Source organism: Crocodylus porosus, unplaced genomic scaffold, assembly GCF_001723895.1.
Source record: "Crocodylus porosus isolate Cpor-Errol unplaced genomic scaffold, CroPor_comp1, whole genome shotgun sequence".
NCBI classification, from domain to species: domain Eukaryota; kingdom Metazoa; phylum Chordata; order Crocodylia; family Crocodylidae; genus Crocodylus; species Crocodylus porosus.
Genome location: NW_017728950.1, coordinates 9817101 through 9835049, shown reverse-complemented (window position 1 = coordinate 9835049; position 17949 = coordinate 9817101). Strand labels below are relative to the sequence as shown.

The window sequence follows — 17949 nt, the reverse complement described above, 5'->3', positions numbered from 1 at the left end:
CAATCAGCTAATGCTTGTTATCATAGGAAAGAATGAAGCACCTTTAATTTTTTTTATGTTGGCTTCAACTATCCTCTTTGTACAGGCACAAAGAAGGCACAAAAAGTTGAAGGTCAATAGCATATGTAGGGTGCATGTATCAGATGTTCAAACCCCTGATCCTGTGCTTTAGCCACAAAATGAACCTCTCTTTGTGAGGTTATGTTACAGTTACTAATCTGACAATTAGAATATCGGGACTTATCTCAAAAATAAATAATAAAATTTGCTGAAAGTAAATGATACTCATGCTTGATTGGGCATGATTCTGTACAGTATATATATTTATTACTGCCTGTACTCATTATCCAAGTGACTATAATTAATTTGCTTAATCCTGTGTGGTCATAGGACAAAACTACTAAATTAAACAGTTAGTTTAACAGTTTAGTTAAATTAAGGTTAATTTGCTTAATCCATATTAAGGAGATCTGTTCATTTGTTTATTGGAGAAAGAAACATGAGCTGCTTTTGGTACATACTGACTTATATGTCAGAATCTTGAAAAATGTCCTTAGACCCTTTAGCCATTCAGTACGGATACGTACAAATACACTTTTTATGTGTTGCAGCATCACATCCTCGTTCCATCCGCAAGCCTCGTCCTGCTTCTATGAAAACCAATGAGGGTTCTGACATCCTTTTGCTAAGTACTGGGATGAGTCATGAACACGTACTTGTAAAAATTACTTTTCTGGTTTTGCAGTTATATGAAACAAAGTTCTATAAATTGTCATTCACTTTATTTAGGAAATCTTATTTGCTTAATGTGGGTACTACTGGACTTCATACAAATTATGTGAATAATATTTGTTGAATAACTTATAAAAGTATCTACAAGGATTTCATGAATACTAAATGTATTTTTTTTCAAATGTATATAAAAATCCATTTAATGATATGTTTTTTTTCCCCTTCTTCCTAGATGCAGCAGTTATTCCATGAAAATTATGAACACAACCGGAAGGGTTACATCCAAGATCTTCACAACACTAAAATTCATACAGCCATAACACTTCATCCAAATAAAAGGCCAGCCTACCAATATAGGCTGCACAATTATATATTGAGCCGCAAAATCTCAGAATTGCGCTATCGCACCATTCAGCTCCATAGGGAAAGTGCTCTAATGAGCAAGCTCAGTAACAGTGAAATAAATAAGGAAGATCAGCAGCTTGGAATGATGCCCTCTTTCAATCGTTTCCAGCCACGTGAAAGGAATGAAGTCATTGAATGGGAGTTCCTCACAGGGAAGCTCCTTTACTCAATGGCTGAGAACCAACCACCCCGACAAAGTATCAGCAACGTTCTGCGAGCAGCATTGGATGACACAGTGATGCAGGTAATGGAAATGATAAATGAAAACTCTAAATCTAGAGGAAGACTCATTGATTTCAAGGAAATACAATATGGCTACCGTAGAGTTGATCCTTTGCATGGAGTGGAGTACATCTTGGATTTACTGCTTTTGTACAAAAGGCACAAAGGAAGAAAACTTACAGTTCCAGTGAGACGTCATGCCTATCTTCAGCAACTGTTTAGCAAGCCTTTCTTCAGAGAAGCAGAGGAGTTGGATGTAAGAACCCTTGTAGAAAATATCAACAGTGACACTCAGTCTTTGTCTTTTCTTTCAAATTCTTTAAAGATTTTCTCATCGTTTCAAGGCACCAAAGAAATGTGGGGACATTATGACAAGAAAATACATATTCTTGTCCCCCTCACTGGAAGATATGACATTTTCTTAAGATTTATGGAGAATTTTGAAAAAGTTTGTCTTATTCCAAGGCAGAATGTAAAGCTGGCAATAATTCTGTTCAGTTCTGACTCTGGCCAAGATTCCAGCAAACATATGGAGTTAATTAAAGAATATAATAATAAGTATCCAACAGCTGATATAACCTTGATTCCCATGACGGGAGAGTTTTCCAGAGGTTTAGGTCTTGAAACAGCCTCTTCTCAATTTGACAATGACACTTTGCTGCTATTCTGTGATGTTGACCTGATATTCACCCCAGATTTTCTCCAGCGATGTAGAGATAATACTATTCAGGGACAACAGGTTTATTACCCTATCATCTTCAGTCAATATGATCCAAAAGTAACATATGGAGGAAACACTCCAGCTGATAGTAGCTTTGTTTTTACAAAGAAAAGTGGATTTTGGAGAGACTATGGATTTGGAATCACCTGTATTTACAAAAGTGACCTACTGACTGTTGGTGGATTTGATACCTCAATTCAAGGCTGGGGACTTGAAGATGTAGACCTCTTTAACAAAGTAATAATATCTGGGTTGAAGGCCTTTAGAAGTCAAGAAGTAGGAGTTGTGCATGTTTTTCATCCAGTTCAGTGTGACCCCAATTTAGATCCTAAACAATATAAAATGTGCTTAGGGTCCAAAGCAAGTACATTTGCATCTACCATGCAGCTCGCTGAAATCTGGCTAGAAAAACACTTAGGTGTCAGGTATAATCGAACTCTCTCCTGACATTCCAGTTCATTGTTGCCTTTTTAGGGGAGTTTACCTCATTATTGTTATTTTTATTTTGTTGTCATATTTTTTAACTCCTCTTTGTTGTCTTCCAAAGATAGTTTGTTGACCTCAAAGAAGACAAGTCTGCTGTTCACTGATATTTCCAATTCCTACTGAACTGCTTAGTTGTTTTACTTTCGTACTCCTTTTGTTTGAAATTGAGTTAACTCACAGCAATCAAATGATCCCATGGAGCACATCTGTCATAAGAGTCTGCATCAAAAGATTATTCTCTTTGGGCTTTAGGATGCAATATCATCTTTGTTGCGTTTGTCAAACTTAATGTGATAAAAACTATTTACTGGTGAAGATAACACAAAAGTGCTTTATATGCTTCCTCTGTGGAAGGGACTCTGTAACATAAACTTGAGTTTTATAATTTATATGAGGACTTATATATATAAACACTGCTTTTCTTCATCTTTAGAATTTTTTAAGTAAACGAATAACTATGATTGTACCTTTATTTTTTAAAAAAAGGAAAAACTGAGGCGTTTGTTTCCAAATGCAACTGGTACTGGCTACCAACTCCTTAAGCATCTTATAATAATAATGAACTCCTCATTACTGTCTGCTCTAAATGCAAATGAACTTTATTTTCTCAAGGAAACATGATTTAATCAAATATTTGTGTTATTTTAGAAGCTTTGTGAACCAATGTCCTTCGTTTGCTGGCAAGAAGAAACTATTGACAGAACATGGTTATTTATAATAAAGTACAGACATGCAGTACTCTTCTTTTCAAACACATAGAATAAGTTGCTTTGTCTCTTTTTAAATGAGTATCTAATATATAAAAAATTTGTTTTACATTCCTTTCATAAAACTGCACTTGATGCAAAGGGTGATTAAAAGGATAGTTAAAATTGCTTTTCTACATTGTGCATTAATATTGGTACTCTGAGACCAACCATTGTTAAAATTTTAAAAATGTAAAAAGTAATTATTTAAGGTTGACAATTTACTCTTGCTGGTCAAAGTTCCTTGCCAATATATTTATGTCAGTGGAGGTTATAGGACTGTGTTACGATTTATCTCTCTGGACGGCCTGAAATGATCATATTATGGATTTGTGGAGTAGAATATTTAAAAATGAAGCCAACTTAAGTAAAATAAAGTAATTTTTTATATTTAGAGAGAAGTTTTTTGTATAGGAAGAATGTATAATCACTTTGAACACTGCTCATCCTTTCAATTGTAGAGATGCTTTCTTGCAAAGGTCTTCTGTTTTATCATTCTTTTAGGCACACATTTAAGATGTTTTACTATGAATCTGTGGTAAAATCAGACACATGCAAGAAACCATCAGAATTTAACCAAGCGTGAATAAATTTTGATTGTATGTAATAACTTGATTTCAAACTATATCACAAGAAGAGCTGAGCAAATAATGAAAATAAAAAGTCCTGAGCTATTTATTCATATGGCTCCACGGATTTGCTTTGGCTATGTCCAGCCCTTTTTCTGTTTGCTTTCCATGAAAATCCAAGTGATTGTCTCTTACTAGTGCACAAACTCCAGTAGGTTTACAGACATACCAGGAAATTGCAAAAAAACCCCTGCACAGATCACACTTGGCTGTAGATCTGAGTTGTGAGGAGGCATCAGTTTCAGAGGGGGGAAGTAAAGTGCTAAAGATCTGATAAATATAAAAACAAATTAATAGCAATCACATGAGGTAACAAACACATAATCTGCTTTTGGTTTTCCAATTCTCATTTCACTGGAGAACTTATTGGCTATGATGTATTTGCTCAGCTCAAACTAAAAGACAACTAGACAAATAAAAACTAAAGCCATTGATTTCAATGGGAAGTTGGCTTGTATGCATAGGGCTTGCAGGATCAGGCCCTATATGATATAAACAAGATGTTGATATTTAGCATTATAGATATTTATTTAGCATTTGACTGATTCATTTGTTTATACAATGAATTACTTTGTTATAAACCTGATTATAAATTTTCATTATAAAACATTGCATTGTGTTTTGAGTAATTGTCCTGAGATTATTTGAAAACTTGAGTTGTTTTATTTAAGGGGATAATTCACCTGCCAATAAGATCATATTAAAAGAGCATAACAATGATAAAGTAATGATATGGATGTGTAGATAAAAAGAAAAAAAAAAACAACCCTGAAGTGTCCATCATGTTTCTTTGCTTTTATCCAGTTTTGATCACAATTTTGACTGTAAAATGAAGTACTTAGTGTGTATAATGTCCCTTTGTATATGTGTAGTCAGTGGGTTAATAACACAATACACTGTAATAGACATTTTTTTCAAGACCTCCTGCAAATGGAAATAGATTCTTAACTCTAACTACTGATAAGTGGGCTGTTACTTTTCATACTTCTGCCTTTGGGACACAGAAAAAGCAAAAAATAATTTTAAAAAATTAGAAAAATGTATTCCTCCCAATCCAATATGCTATTCAAGAGCATTCATCATAGCATGTGGGTTTTCACAAGAAGTTTCCCTCTGGGACAGTTACTCTGGTGTCCTGAAAAATGTATAGTGGTACCATCAACAAAAGTACTCCTAAGAAGTAATGGGACTTAAAAGTTTTGACACTTTAATGATGAATGCAGCAGAGGACTGAGGTAAATTTTGGTAAATACCCTTAAAGAATCCAAGTACAGGTGAGGGTTGTGTGTTCAACCTAAAGGATGATACAGAACAACTGCAACTTGCAATGACTCTAACATGAACACATAACAATCCTTTGAAATTTGAAGAGAAAATTCTTGCAAAGTAGGTGGTAGGATCATTTTCCTAAATTAAGTAATTCCATCACTTTTTAAAAAGATTTTAAGTATTATTTAAAAATAAGAATTAGCTAACATGTGGGCTAGGTACAGACAGTGAAAAAGCCTGAGGCTGAATTGATTCAGTCTTTGAAGGTTTGTCTAAGCTGCAGAGATTAAATTGAAACAGAAAGTGAACAGACATTTACCTTTGATTCAGGAAATGCACTCACATGACTGCAGTGGCTCAGGCCAGAAACCAGGGGGTGCTAGATCATGGCTTTCTGGCTATGTGTTTACTATCTCCTACTGCTGCCCCAGAGGTCTGTGGGAACTCTGTATGGTTGCTCATTGTTTCCTCTTCCTGCTTCCAGGTACCTCTGGGATTTATAGTCCACACTTACAACCAGCAGCACATTTGAGTGGGGGAAATTTAACCCCCCTCCCTGACCCCACACCCTAGCTGTGGTTTTTGCCTGGCTAGGGGGCAGTCCCCTCCTGCAGAATGTGCTGCATCCCCAGTTGGGCTTGCCCCCATCCCTTGTCAGCTAGCCGTCACTGCTTCAGCTAAGGAGCAGAGGGGCAGGGCCAGCCCAGCTCTCTGGAGCAAACAGCACAGCCCAGCACAGCCCAGGCTGCAAAGCATGCTGTGATGCTGGGGGATTGTGATTTAACTTGAACCAGAAAGGGGTCTGGGACAGAAGTTTCATAAAACAGTTTAAGCCAAATCAGTTAAGTCTGATAATCCATTCAACCAGGTTTATCTTAAATCAGTTTCAGCCATTTTGAAATGGGTTTATGTACACTGAACTTCTGTTCAGTTACAGGTTTAAACCAGTTTCTGATCACTGAAACCAGTTTGTGTAACTTCTGTCCCTAGTCATAGAAACTTTAGCTTCGCATGACAAAGCTATCCTTTAGATACAAGAGAAAAAATCACAAATGTGTGACTTTTTACTGTTGTGCAACTTGAGATTGGTTCATAATAAAGTAATATTTAAGAAAAGGCAAAGTAATTTTCTTAAAAGTTTTCTTTTTGGGTTTTTTTTTTACTTTAAGCAAAGTAAAAAGTTAAATTCAGATTCTTTTTTATTCTTTTATTCCTCCTTTGAAATTTTTGCTCTTTTTATGCCTTTTTTCATGTTTGTTGACTTAACTAGTGCCCAAGGTCTTCCTCCAGTTTTTCGGGTTTTTTGGTTGATCCCCTTTTCAGTCAATGATGCCACAGCATTTGAACGTCTTTGAAGCCATGTGATATTTCTGTTATAGTTTTATGATGACACTACCATATAAAATGCTCAACTAGAGCACTTCGTTGAATTATAGTTTCTATGTCTGCTGCCACACAGTTTCCATTTGTCTGTCAGTTGAATTTAAAAGTATCCTGAATGTTATTACTTCATCCTTTCCTCTAGTCTCCTTTAACCTGGAATCCTACCAAGGCAAGGAAATATAAAATCTTTCCTGTCTTCAAATTTAGGAGAATGAATAGTTCAGGAAGTTTCTTGGTCCCTATTTCTGTCTGGAGTTTTTGCCTTGGTCCCTGTTATACCTGAAATTCCAGAATGGATATAGCAGCTCTGAAGTATGTTAATACAATGATTATTAGTCATAAACAATGTATGAGAGTACACATTCACCATGTTGTCAAGATGATGCAAATGTTATTCATATGTGCCAGTAAAAACATTTGTACAGGCACCCAATACCTCAAATCCAGTTGCCATGTACAAATTAGAACAAATTAAAGTTGCCATTACTGTGTTTTTTCAGCATTCGCCAAAAATTTAACCAAATGGGAAAAAAATCAGCAAACCACAGCCACAGACTGCAAAAAGGACCCTCTACAAAAAACTTCCTGTAAGACATCAGAGTTCGTATCTTTAGGAACCAACAGCTAGGGAAACCCAGTGTCCTAGTGCACAGATTACTTTCAGCTATTTTTAGATCAGCCTTTACCATTGGTCATCTTTTGTGGTTTTTCTATAGTATGAAATATTTCATTCAAAAATGCTGTTACCACCACTTAGCTATGTTAGAACAAAAAAAGACTAAGCATATGTCCAATCTGTACTCAGTTCTGTGTGTAGCTGGTATAAATGTACCCACGATAGATTTAAACTTTCTGTTTTAGATACCTACATAAGTATGGAAATCAGTGCAAGCCAGCTGCCTGTTTGTATAGATTCATGTGCAGAAATGATAAAATAATTGACATAAAGAATATATATATTAGTGTGTAAAATGGCTTCTGGAGAAAGTTCCGTACTTCTAAATTTCAAGAGATTAAATTACAAAATAATATAAAAGACCTCCAAAATAGGTGAATTAGTTTGAAGGAGGAGATGCAGAGTTTTTTCATATGTTAGTTGGGATGCTGTTATAGAATCACAGAAAATTAGGGTTGGAAAGGACTTCAGGAGGTCATCTAGTCAAGCCCCCTGCTCAAAGCAGAATTAGCCCCAAGAATATCATCCCAGCCAAGACATTGTCCAGCTGGATCTTAGAAACGTTCAAGGATGGAGATTCCACAACCCCTCTGGGTAATCTGTTCCAGTGTTTTACTACTTTCCTACTGAGAGTTTTTTTCCTAATATCTAACCTAAACTTCCCTTGCTTCAACTTGAGACCATTGCTCCTTGTTCTGACATCTGCCACCACTGAGAACAGTCTAGTTCCATCCTCTTTGAAACCATCTTTCATGTAGTTAAAGGCTGCTAATAAATTCCCTCTAAGTGGGCACATCTACGTGAGATACTTAATGCCTACTGGACTAATTCTACTGCACATTAGCATGTCACACAAAAACTGTGCTAATGCACTGTGAGAGGGGAGTCAGGAGCCCCACCCCAGCATGGCCTAGACCCTGATCAGTGTACCCTGATACTTACCACAGGAACAGAGACAGGCAGCAGCTGGGAAGAGACCCAAACACCAACACCAACAAATGCAGGCTCAGCAGTTTCATAGCTGCTTGAGCCTGCATATTAGTGAGAGCTGGGGGCATGGCTCCTGAGCAGTGCGGGCTGCTCAAAAGGCAGCTGGGGATTCAGTTGAGCCAGCACTGTGGAGCGAGGTGCAGAACACTGGGAGATGCTGGCTGTGGAGCTGATAGTCTCCAGCTCCAGCTGCCACAAGGAGGAGCCGGGTGCCTGCCAGAAGACCCAGATGGGTGAGGCAGAGGGCAGCATCAAGGACCAATGGGGGCAAGGGAGCCTCACTGAGAGGCAGCAGCCTCAAGGGATGCTGCCAGGAAGCAAAGGGGCTCCAACCAGGAGCTCAGACACCAGGGCTGGGGATGGCTCCTCAGGCCCGCAGGCATCCCCAGACAGACCTACAGCAGGCAGAGTATATGGAATCATGAGCCCCCAGGAGGGGGAAGTAGGTGGCGCCAGCTGGAGGGACCAGAGCAACAGGACCACAGGTCAGCCGGGCCCCAGGGAGATGATGCCAGAAGAGCCAGCAGAGGCTGGAAACAGGGCAGTTGCCTGTACACATGGCTCTTAAGGTAAAGGGGACAGACAAGTCTTCCCCCAGGAACTGAGAGCCCAGAGAGAGGAAATCTCGGCAGCCTGCCAGGAGAAGCCAGTCATTTTCAGTTGAGTTTCTTCAGTGACAGTTTGGCCCCGGATGGGGAAAGTTTAGTTTCCCAGGAGAGGAGAAGCCGACCCAGAGATGAGGGACAAATCCCTAAAGATTGATGGCCAGGAAGACCCAACCCTATCAAGGTGGGCAGTGTGGGAAGACCTGCAGGGAACAGCATCTACCCAGGCTGAGGAGGTGGTAAGGGTGGGGTAAAGGGGAGGTTAGGAGCCCCATGAAGACACCCACAGGGTCAAGACCCCACCAGGTCCCCCAACAGGGAACTGTCTCCCCAACAAGAACACCAAAGATGTAGCAGGAAAGAAAAGGGGCAGTGCTCAGACCATCTAGGGGGCACTGGAATAGAGTTTCACCCTGAAGTTGCTGGGGAACAGGACACTGATGAAGAGGTCCCCAAAGCCATACAACACCTACCAGCGACATGCACAGATTAATCCAATGGATATTAACTATCACCTAAAAAGTGTTCATCTCTGCTAATGCACAGTAGTGCCGATTATGGTGCATTTAGTACTTGTTATTACATGTACTAAACAATGCACCATAATTATGGCACATTAATGAATGTGTAGTTGTACCCAGTTTTCTCTTCTCCAGACTAAATAAGCCCAGTTCCCCCGGTCTTTTGTCATAAAGTATGTGATCCAGCCCTCTAACCATTTTCATTGCCCTCTACTGGATTCCCTCCAATTTGTTTACATCATTTTGTAGTAAGGGGCCCAAAACTGGACGCAGTGCTCCAGATGTGGCCTCACCGGTACCAAATAAAGGGGAATTGTCACTTCTTCCCATCTGCCGGAATCATTCCTACAAATCCAGCCCAGTATGTTGTTAGCTTCAGTCATTTCAATTTTAAAAAGGAAGGAAATGAAACATTGGTGACTGGTGCCACCTTACTTGGGGGAGGGATGTGCCCCCAGCAATCAGTCAGCAACTGGTGAGGGGAGTTCCCCCCCATGGCAAAATTCACCAACCGGGAAGCAGCTGTGGCATTCCTGGAAGCAGCCACAGCACTTCCAGAAGTGACCACGGTGCTACATCCGGCGCTCCCATTCCCCAGCCAGTGCTCGCAGGGGGGCCACCAGCACTCCCGCCTGTCCCCCCTGCCTGTCACCTAATCAGGGAGTGTGGCTGGTCAGGGGGTACACCAGCATTCTCAGGAGGTGCATGTGCACCCCTGCACACCCTCTATGCATCAGCACTGATATGGAAAGTATCTGATTGTGGGGGAAATAAAATAGGGGTCTGTCACAGTTTGAGTTGTGAGCCCGATGTTGACACTGAGAGGTTTCTTCTAAAAGAACTTTAAATATAAAAGTCTCACTTTAAAGTATAAGTTAAGTTTTCTGTCTCCTGCAATTTTTTCTGTGCTATCGCATCATATTCACATATATAGTGGTGCTTTGAATATAAGAACTATTTACAGCAATAGCAAAATCCTACATCTGATGCCACTGCTATACTTGCCTGCTCCAAACAACTAACCTTTAATACAGCAAAGGAAATTGAAAATAGAAGAGACAATTATGACTTTGTTTCTGTTTTTCATTTAAAAATGGTTTATTGTATTTGCTGTTGTTGAACTAGGTAACATGTTCTAGTTGTGCCCAAAATTCTAAAGTCTTTCATAATAGTCTTTATATGCTTTTTGGTATTGGGTGGCTTGTTACTGCCATAAATGAAAGAGACTGTTTGAACAAAGAGTCTTTGGAGAGTGGCAGTGCATGTCTGCAGTAGCTTAGTAAATATAGCTACGTGGTTGAAATTAAGTGCGCTTGCCAATATTTTCTTACCACATTGATTCAGTGACTTTGATGAGAAATCCAGAATAAATGAGTTATTGCCATAAATATTTCCATGATTAAAGATGAGCCAAACTCTTTTTCAAACAAATAGGGCCAAATTAAGCAGAGGTAGTAGAGTGATGAGCCCTGTATTAGACTTGTACTGGAAAGGTAAGGAACTCAAAAATGTCTTTGATAAGGCAAGTGTCCCGGGAGGCAAAGTAATGAGCAGAATTTACCCGCAGCTCAGGACGGGACATGCATGAGGCAGAGGGAGGAGCCCATGCAACTCGTTAGCTGCCTTTTTGTTCAATTACAGCCAGCTGATGATGTCACCGTTAGACGCTGGCTGGCAGCAATAAGAACAGCAGCTGTGGAGGGGGTGGATAGCCCGGGTAAAAAGCTGCAGTAGCCATCAATGACGAAAGGAGCCTCTCCTGCAAGACTCATAGAGCCAGGAGAGCTGGCAGGGATGTGGACAGAGCGGGGCCAAACCTCTCGGTGGGCAACTGTACTGGACAACGGGGGAACTGGAGGCACGGCACCTGAGGACGTTGCTGGAGGATTACCCGGGAGTGAAGCGACCCACAGGTGGGGTGCCAGGATGACAGGGCACTGAAACAGCCTTGCCAGGGAGGGAAAGCCACTGGAGAGCCCTGAGGGGGTACAATCGGAGCGGGCATCGCCGCCAGACCCAGATAGGGTGACAGGCAGGAGGGAGGAACACTGGAGGTGATTGGTCTGGGTCAGGCCAGAAGGAAACCTGGGAGTGTTTGGGGTAGACCTATTAGAGGATAGGGAGAGACCGGGCGTTCGGCATTCTTGGTTGTTTCATTTGTTTAGTCAACCCTGGCTAAGGGATAGAGAGCTAGGGGAGTGTGCCCGGGGACTGAGGCTGAAAGGAAGCCTCTGTAAGTCTATAGTTTTCCTTTGATTTCCTTCCCCTGAAGGAAGGGGTGTAGGCAACTAGGGCCATGGCAGAGATTCTGACGGTGAGCACTGTGGCTAGGAGCTGCGGGCATTTAGAGGCAGGCCAGGGGGCATTGCCCACAGCTGAGAACAAGAACAACAGTCAAGTGACACACTGAAGGTGGCATGAGGCCAGGGTGTAGGGGTGGCAGAGCCCTGTTAGTGACCGCTGGCAAATCCTGGGCCACGGGGTACCCTGTCAACCGACCCCTCCCACTGAGGGACATCAAGTTGTGGCAGAAGAGAACGGGGTTGGGGACACAGAGAGAAGAGAGTTATTCTGGCACAGACAAGATCCCAACTGGCGTTTGACATCAACCTGCAAGGCAAAGACCGCTCGGGAGCAGTTATTCTAAGCCTGGCAGTCACAGCAAGTTATAGAAATAAAGTGTCCCTTTAACAGGCTAACTGGAAAAGGGTTGCAGCAGATTGTATACTCCACGCTGCAGGAGTCTGCAGGCTTGCCAGGACTACCACCAGCTGCAGGCAGTCAACCCTAATTACAGGTCTGCCTGGAGGACTAGGCCAGCTGAAGTAGATAATTAGCTGGCCATAAGAAGTTAAAAGCTCCTAAACAAGGGAGCTAGAGGTAATGGAGGTAGAAGACAGATTAGGAGAAGTGAGGCTAGTGGTGGTAGAACCGAGCTGTGCTACTTCTCAGGGTCTGAAAAGAGACCCAAGGCAGGAAGCAGCTGTACTACTGCAAGACCAGCGTCAAAGCCAGGTGGCGATGGAAGGCTGTGGTGCAGACAGAGCAGGAGTGAGCTGGCGTCATTCTCAGGGCTGGAGAAGACTTGGGACTGTGAGTGCACCCTATCATAATGTTGTGTTATTGAGTTCTGACTTATGTTTGTGGTGTTTCCTGAGAGGCCGTTGGGCCTGCAAATAGAGGGCTGTATTCTGTTTAAAGACTAAGCTTAAGCAATAACCCTGAACCCACTATAGTTGCATTGATACAAGTGAATTAAAATAGCTGTGTTTTCAGCATCATCGCCTCAGATTTTCTACTCCCAAGCTGCTTGTGGGTAATAGATAGCCAGTATCAGATTTTAGGACAAGTCCATGGATCTAGACCCTAGGTTGGAAAGATCCCAGCATCCACCAATCTTTGGACTGGCAATTGCATTGAAAAGGGACCCACTACAAGAGAAGCATAGGGCCAGGATGAGGGAAGAGTAAGGCTTGCAAACCACTTCTGAGGTGATTCCTGTATTTTCTTTCTGTTTGTTGATGTTTGTGCATCTGAGGGCCCCCCCTGCTATGCATCATGGAACATGAGCTAAAACAGCATAGAGCAGTGCTCTACTGAAATGGGAGGAAGAAGTCAAAAGGGCAGGTGCAAGCTCACAAAGGAAATGACTGAGACTGCCAAGATTTAGATCCAGAACCTCTCTCGGCAGAAAAAACAAATGAAAAAGCATTCCAGAACCCAGGAATGGATGCATGAGGGGGGATGAAGACCACTGATCTCATTTGTGAAAGATATGGAGGGGAAGAGAGAGAACCGTATGTGTAGATTACTTAGTACTGAGCAAATGAAAGAGAAGATATGACTGGGCACATCAGGAAGTGGCCTAGCATCAGCATTGTTTGCATATGTGTGAGGAGAAGAAGTAGATCACAAAAAAATAAACAGCAGAAGGTAGATCACAGAGGGAGAGGGAAATTGAATTGAGAAACTGTCAAGGATCATATAGAAAATTAACACACAAAATGGAAGGAAAGAAACTAGTTGGGAATATAAAATAGTAACAAGCATCATGGATTCTTTATCATGGTCACTGTAGTAAATGATTTTAAAGTGCAGGAGAAACAGAAAGATGAGGTCAGGCTAAAAATATTAATTATTAAGCAGAGAGAGTATGCTACGCTTTGCAGTTCTATGCCCCATTGTCCTACATTAAGGCATGCTAAAGGTCAAGAGCCAGGCTGAGCTTGAAATGTCCTTGTTTTCATTGGTTTGTCTAAAACTTAAATTTCTTCATCATTTTTCATATTGATTTGCACACATTTTCTGTCAAGTGCACAATACAGAATGTGCAATATCAGGCTAAAATAGCCTGCATTAGAGGAGAGCTGTCTTTAAAACAAACAGTAGGTGCTCAGCAGGAAAGAAATACTGAAGCCAGTGCTACACTGCATTCTTTGAGCCAGACACCTCTTTTGTTGAGAGATTATCACATCCCGTAACTACAAACAGCAGAAAGAAAGCTGTTACTTTGCAGGGAGTTCCTCTGTCTTTGTGCTGCATTTTTTGTTGCTGTTTTGGTTTTGGGTTTTTTTTTCCCACCTTCAAAGTTTCAGCCAAAGGTCCATTTATGTCCTAGGAAGCGTCACAGTTTTATCTAGGATGGGGAATCAAATGTCTCCGTTTTTCCATCATCATCAGAAGAAATCAACTTTTGGTTCAACTCTTGCCATGCAAGACATTCTATTTAATAGAGTCTTATATCACAGATGACATTATTTGTCAGCACCAGAATAATTCATTTATAAAAGGATGATTGTGGTGGGCACCATAATGATGTCACTGCCTTGTAAAAATGCAGAATGAGCACTTTGCTGAATTAGTTTCAAAGCTTCATAACAAAGTTTCCATATGTCTATAACTTCACTTTAAAGTATCCTGAACGTTATTACTTCATTCTTTGCTCTCTTCTCATGACGGCTCGAATTCCCAGCTGGGGAAAGAATACAATAAAATGTATCCACAAAATAAGGACCTAGTTCTGCAAGAAAATGTGATGCTAGATCCCCACTGACTTCAGTTGTTGTAGCATTTGATATAAAAATGAGAATTTCAGAGAAGCCTGTTGAAGACAGGTGTCCAGCTTCCACCAAAGTTGAAAATCCCACCAAAATGTGCATATTAACTTTAAAAATACTGTCTTGTATAAGTTCTTATTTATTACTGAGCCTTTATACTTTTGAGTTGCTAAAACCCAAGTTTAATCATATTTTGAGTTGCTTAACTTTGTCCAAAAATAGCATATGTAGCATTTATGAAACAAATCAAAATGTCCATGAAAGGAAAATTGCAACAGAACATTGCTAACCTGTAGTTCACTAATACAAACATTGCTGCATTTGAACATACAAACTCCAACTTCTCCAGAGGCAAATACAAGGTTTCCCAGCAGCTTTTTATATTGTAGTCACTCCTTTGTCACAGCTCTTGCTCTTAAATTTACAGGGTGACTACTGAAAAATAAGTGATTTATGCATGTCACAACATTGTGTTCATGCAGGATCCACTACAGCAAAGTACAAAAACACCTTCTTTTCTTTTTCTTTCTTTTTTTTTTTTTAAAAGTAAAGCTAATATTAACACAGGACTTAAACATAAATATGTGCTTTGTGAGAGAGAGTTGGCCATTCACCAGTTATATTCTACAGTATTTAAAATATTTTCTTCCTATTGATAGAATTGATTTAAAAATATCATCCTTTAAAAAAAAAAAATACTATTCGGAAAAAATCCTATATATCTTTGTCAAATTTTCCATGTAATCAAAAAGTTTTACCAAAGCTGTTGGATTTTACTTAACTGCCAACAGAACTCAGGTGGCTTATTCAACAACCACTAATTTCAGTGGGTCTTGATTGCCTTAATACCTCTGCAGATTCAATCCTTACCTCTCAAAAAAAGGTGGCGAATTGTTAGCAATGCCGTCCTCTATCAATTAGCTAAACAGGTAAAGCATTGATGGAACAGTGCTCTGTATTGCTTCAACAGTGTAGTTCTACCAGTCCTGGAATGACAGAGGTAGGACTTTCAGTGATAAATTGACTTCGGTGGGAGCAATGGCAAGCCAATTTCGAATGCTTCTGAAAATTCCCCCGGACACTTAGAGACTGTAAAGGTGAGGGCAGGCTACATGCTCATTTGTGGCTTCTTTGCTGATACTTCAAAGAAAAGTTTTAGTAACAGAAATCTCTCCACACTTAATTCTTTGAATAATTGCTTAAAATGGTTAACATTTTAAAATGTAGTCAAGGCTATATGGAAGGTTGGGTTGTGTTTGACTTGCTGTACCTGGTTCCTGCAACATATGGTGCACAGGACCAAATATCTATAGTCTTAACTTGATTTAAGAGAAATATACTATTTACACTAGAGAGAAGAAGAAGCACTTTAGACTGCTAGTCAATTTCTCCCTCATCTTTTTCTTAAACATACTAAAGGTGGTGGTCATTTGCAACGACAACAAGGGTATGCCAAAATGAATCCTCTTGAGGCTATCAGTATGAATTCACCCACAGAATGGAGATGCGAAACGTTTTGTGAAACTTGCTTCTAACCAACTGGAAGATTATCTCTGGTATTTTTAGAGTTTTGTTAAACCTGGTTATTATCTCAAAAAATGTCACATCTATAAGAGCTCAGTATAAAAGGGTCCTAAATTCCCCATAACAAAAAACCTCACAAAAACTGGTAACAGCATTCATGCTGGAATGGCAAACTGTAAATTTCACATTTTTATAACGTGCAAAATTCACGGTTAATGTTACAGAAATTGAACTTTTGCTAGAGAGTAACTGAAGTAAATGCATCAAGAATTGGATGATATAGCAAAATTTCTAAGAATCTGTGACCAACATTTTATCTCATGCCTCTGTTTCATTAAGGTTATTTTTGGGCATACCTCCATATACTATATTATAAATAGCAAAGTGTATGTATATATGAGGTCTATCCAAAAGTAACCTTACTGAAACTGAGAGGCATATACCTACACCAGGAGATAAGATGTTGGTCACAGATTCTTTTTTTTCTTATATACTATATATAAATAGTTTTTATAAATGCACAATTATTTCAAATAAAATGTTTAAGGAAAGAGAAAATGACTTACTGAGCAATTAGCCTTGCTTCAAATACGGTTTTAAAACTATGTTTGATCTCTTAGCAGTATCCTTTGTTCAACATAGCTTGGCTGAGATTTTTCATTTCTAAAATCAGGCTTCATTTGTGATTTATTTTGGTTAAAGACAAAAAGCCCCTTCCTGCCATCCTGTCAGCAGCACATCAGACCTCTGATCCATATGAAGATCAGTGCCTTTTTTTCACTTTGAAAAGATAAATATTCTCTCTCCTGACCCCCTGAGATGTTCAAAACAACTAAACTAAGTATCCCACTGCCTCCTTTGATACCTGAGAACATGAAACATGGTCCTTCAAAACAGAGTTTGTTTATTCTGTTTTGCTACAGTAGTGAACTATTAAGGGTGATTTACAAAGTGCTTCTTGCTGCTATAAAGCATTAATAAATCAGAATGATACGACAGCTTGCAGCAAGCCATATTCTATATAACCAGATTGTTTTATGATGCAATATATCTAGAATTTTAATAATTTAACTGCTAGTAGGGATTTTGTGAAATCTGTACAACTTTCATTTTGCTGTACAAGTGAATCATATTTGTCTCTTCATCTGCCCTCACTTCAAGATGAAGATGGAAGGAATTGCTGTTATTATTTCATGGCCCATTCACAGATGAGAAGGCTTTGATGTAGGATTGTTCAAAATTTCTGCAGGGAGTTTTTCATTAAAACCTAATTCTGTGGGGAAGAGGAATAGAGTAAAAGATGAATGTCATTTGGATGATATTAGCTGGCAGATTAAAGTTACACAAGACATCATTTGAAACATGAATGTACTCCTAAGTTGTCCCAGAGGCTCTGCAGCATCTTTGCTGTTTTGGCAAAGTATTTAGAACATTATAAGTGACAAAGATCACCTGTGGGGAAAAGAGCAGGGTGACCACTGCAAAGAATTGGGGACATTGGACAAAATGATCCTGAAAGGTTGACAGATACAATGAGACAGCCAAGCTTCTGCTACATCAGAACAGATTTGAGTTTTATTACTTTAAGCACTACTTACCATATGTCAGAGTAATTTTACAGTCGAACCTAGTTCTCCTTTGCCTGATCAGCCTTTTATGCTTCCTCATCCCTGTAATTGGGGAAGGTTTTTTTTTAAAAAAAAAAAAGGGAATGTGCTTGCATAGTCCTCCTTGCTTGGGGCTTTTCTGGATGGTGTAAAACCAGAATGGCAGCTATACATCTCCACTATACATCAGTATAATGGGCAGGGGGTGCTGAGGTAGCTAGCACACTGCTGTAACTGGTGTTGCAACTGGTGTTGCAACTATTCTGAGTTGCTGCAAGAACCCCAGGGGACAGCGAGCAGTGGTGCTGCGACAGCCCTAAAACTACTTTAAGTGTGGAATATGTTGAGATGGGGGTGGGGTGGTAAGAGTATGTCT

The 17949-nt window shown here is 40.0% G+C and overlaps 1 protein-coding gene across 1 annotated transcript in view; it reads left to right on the top strand.

Moving 5' to 3' along the window:
• CHSY3 (chondroitin sulfate synthase 3) overlaps positions 1-4692 on the top strand; it is a 251977-nt gene extending 247285 nt beyond the window's left edge. The window contains exon 3 of the mRNA XM_019555330.1: positions 965-4692. Coding sequence (XP_019410875.1) covers positions 965-2527 — 1563 coding nt within the window. The 3' untranslated portion in view covers positions 2528-4692. The remainder of the gene's footprint in view (positions 1-964) is intronic.
• Positions 4693-17949: the final 13257 nt, after the last annotated feature.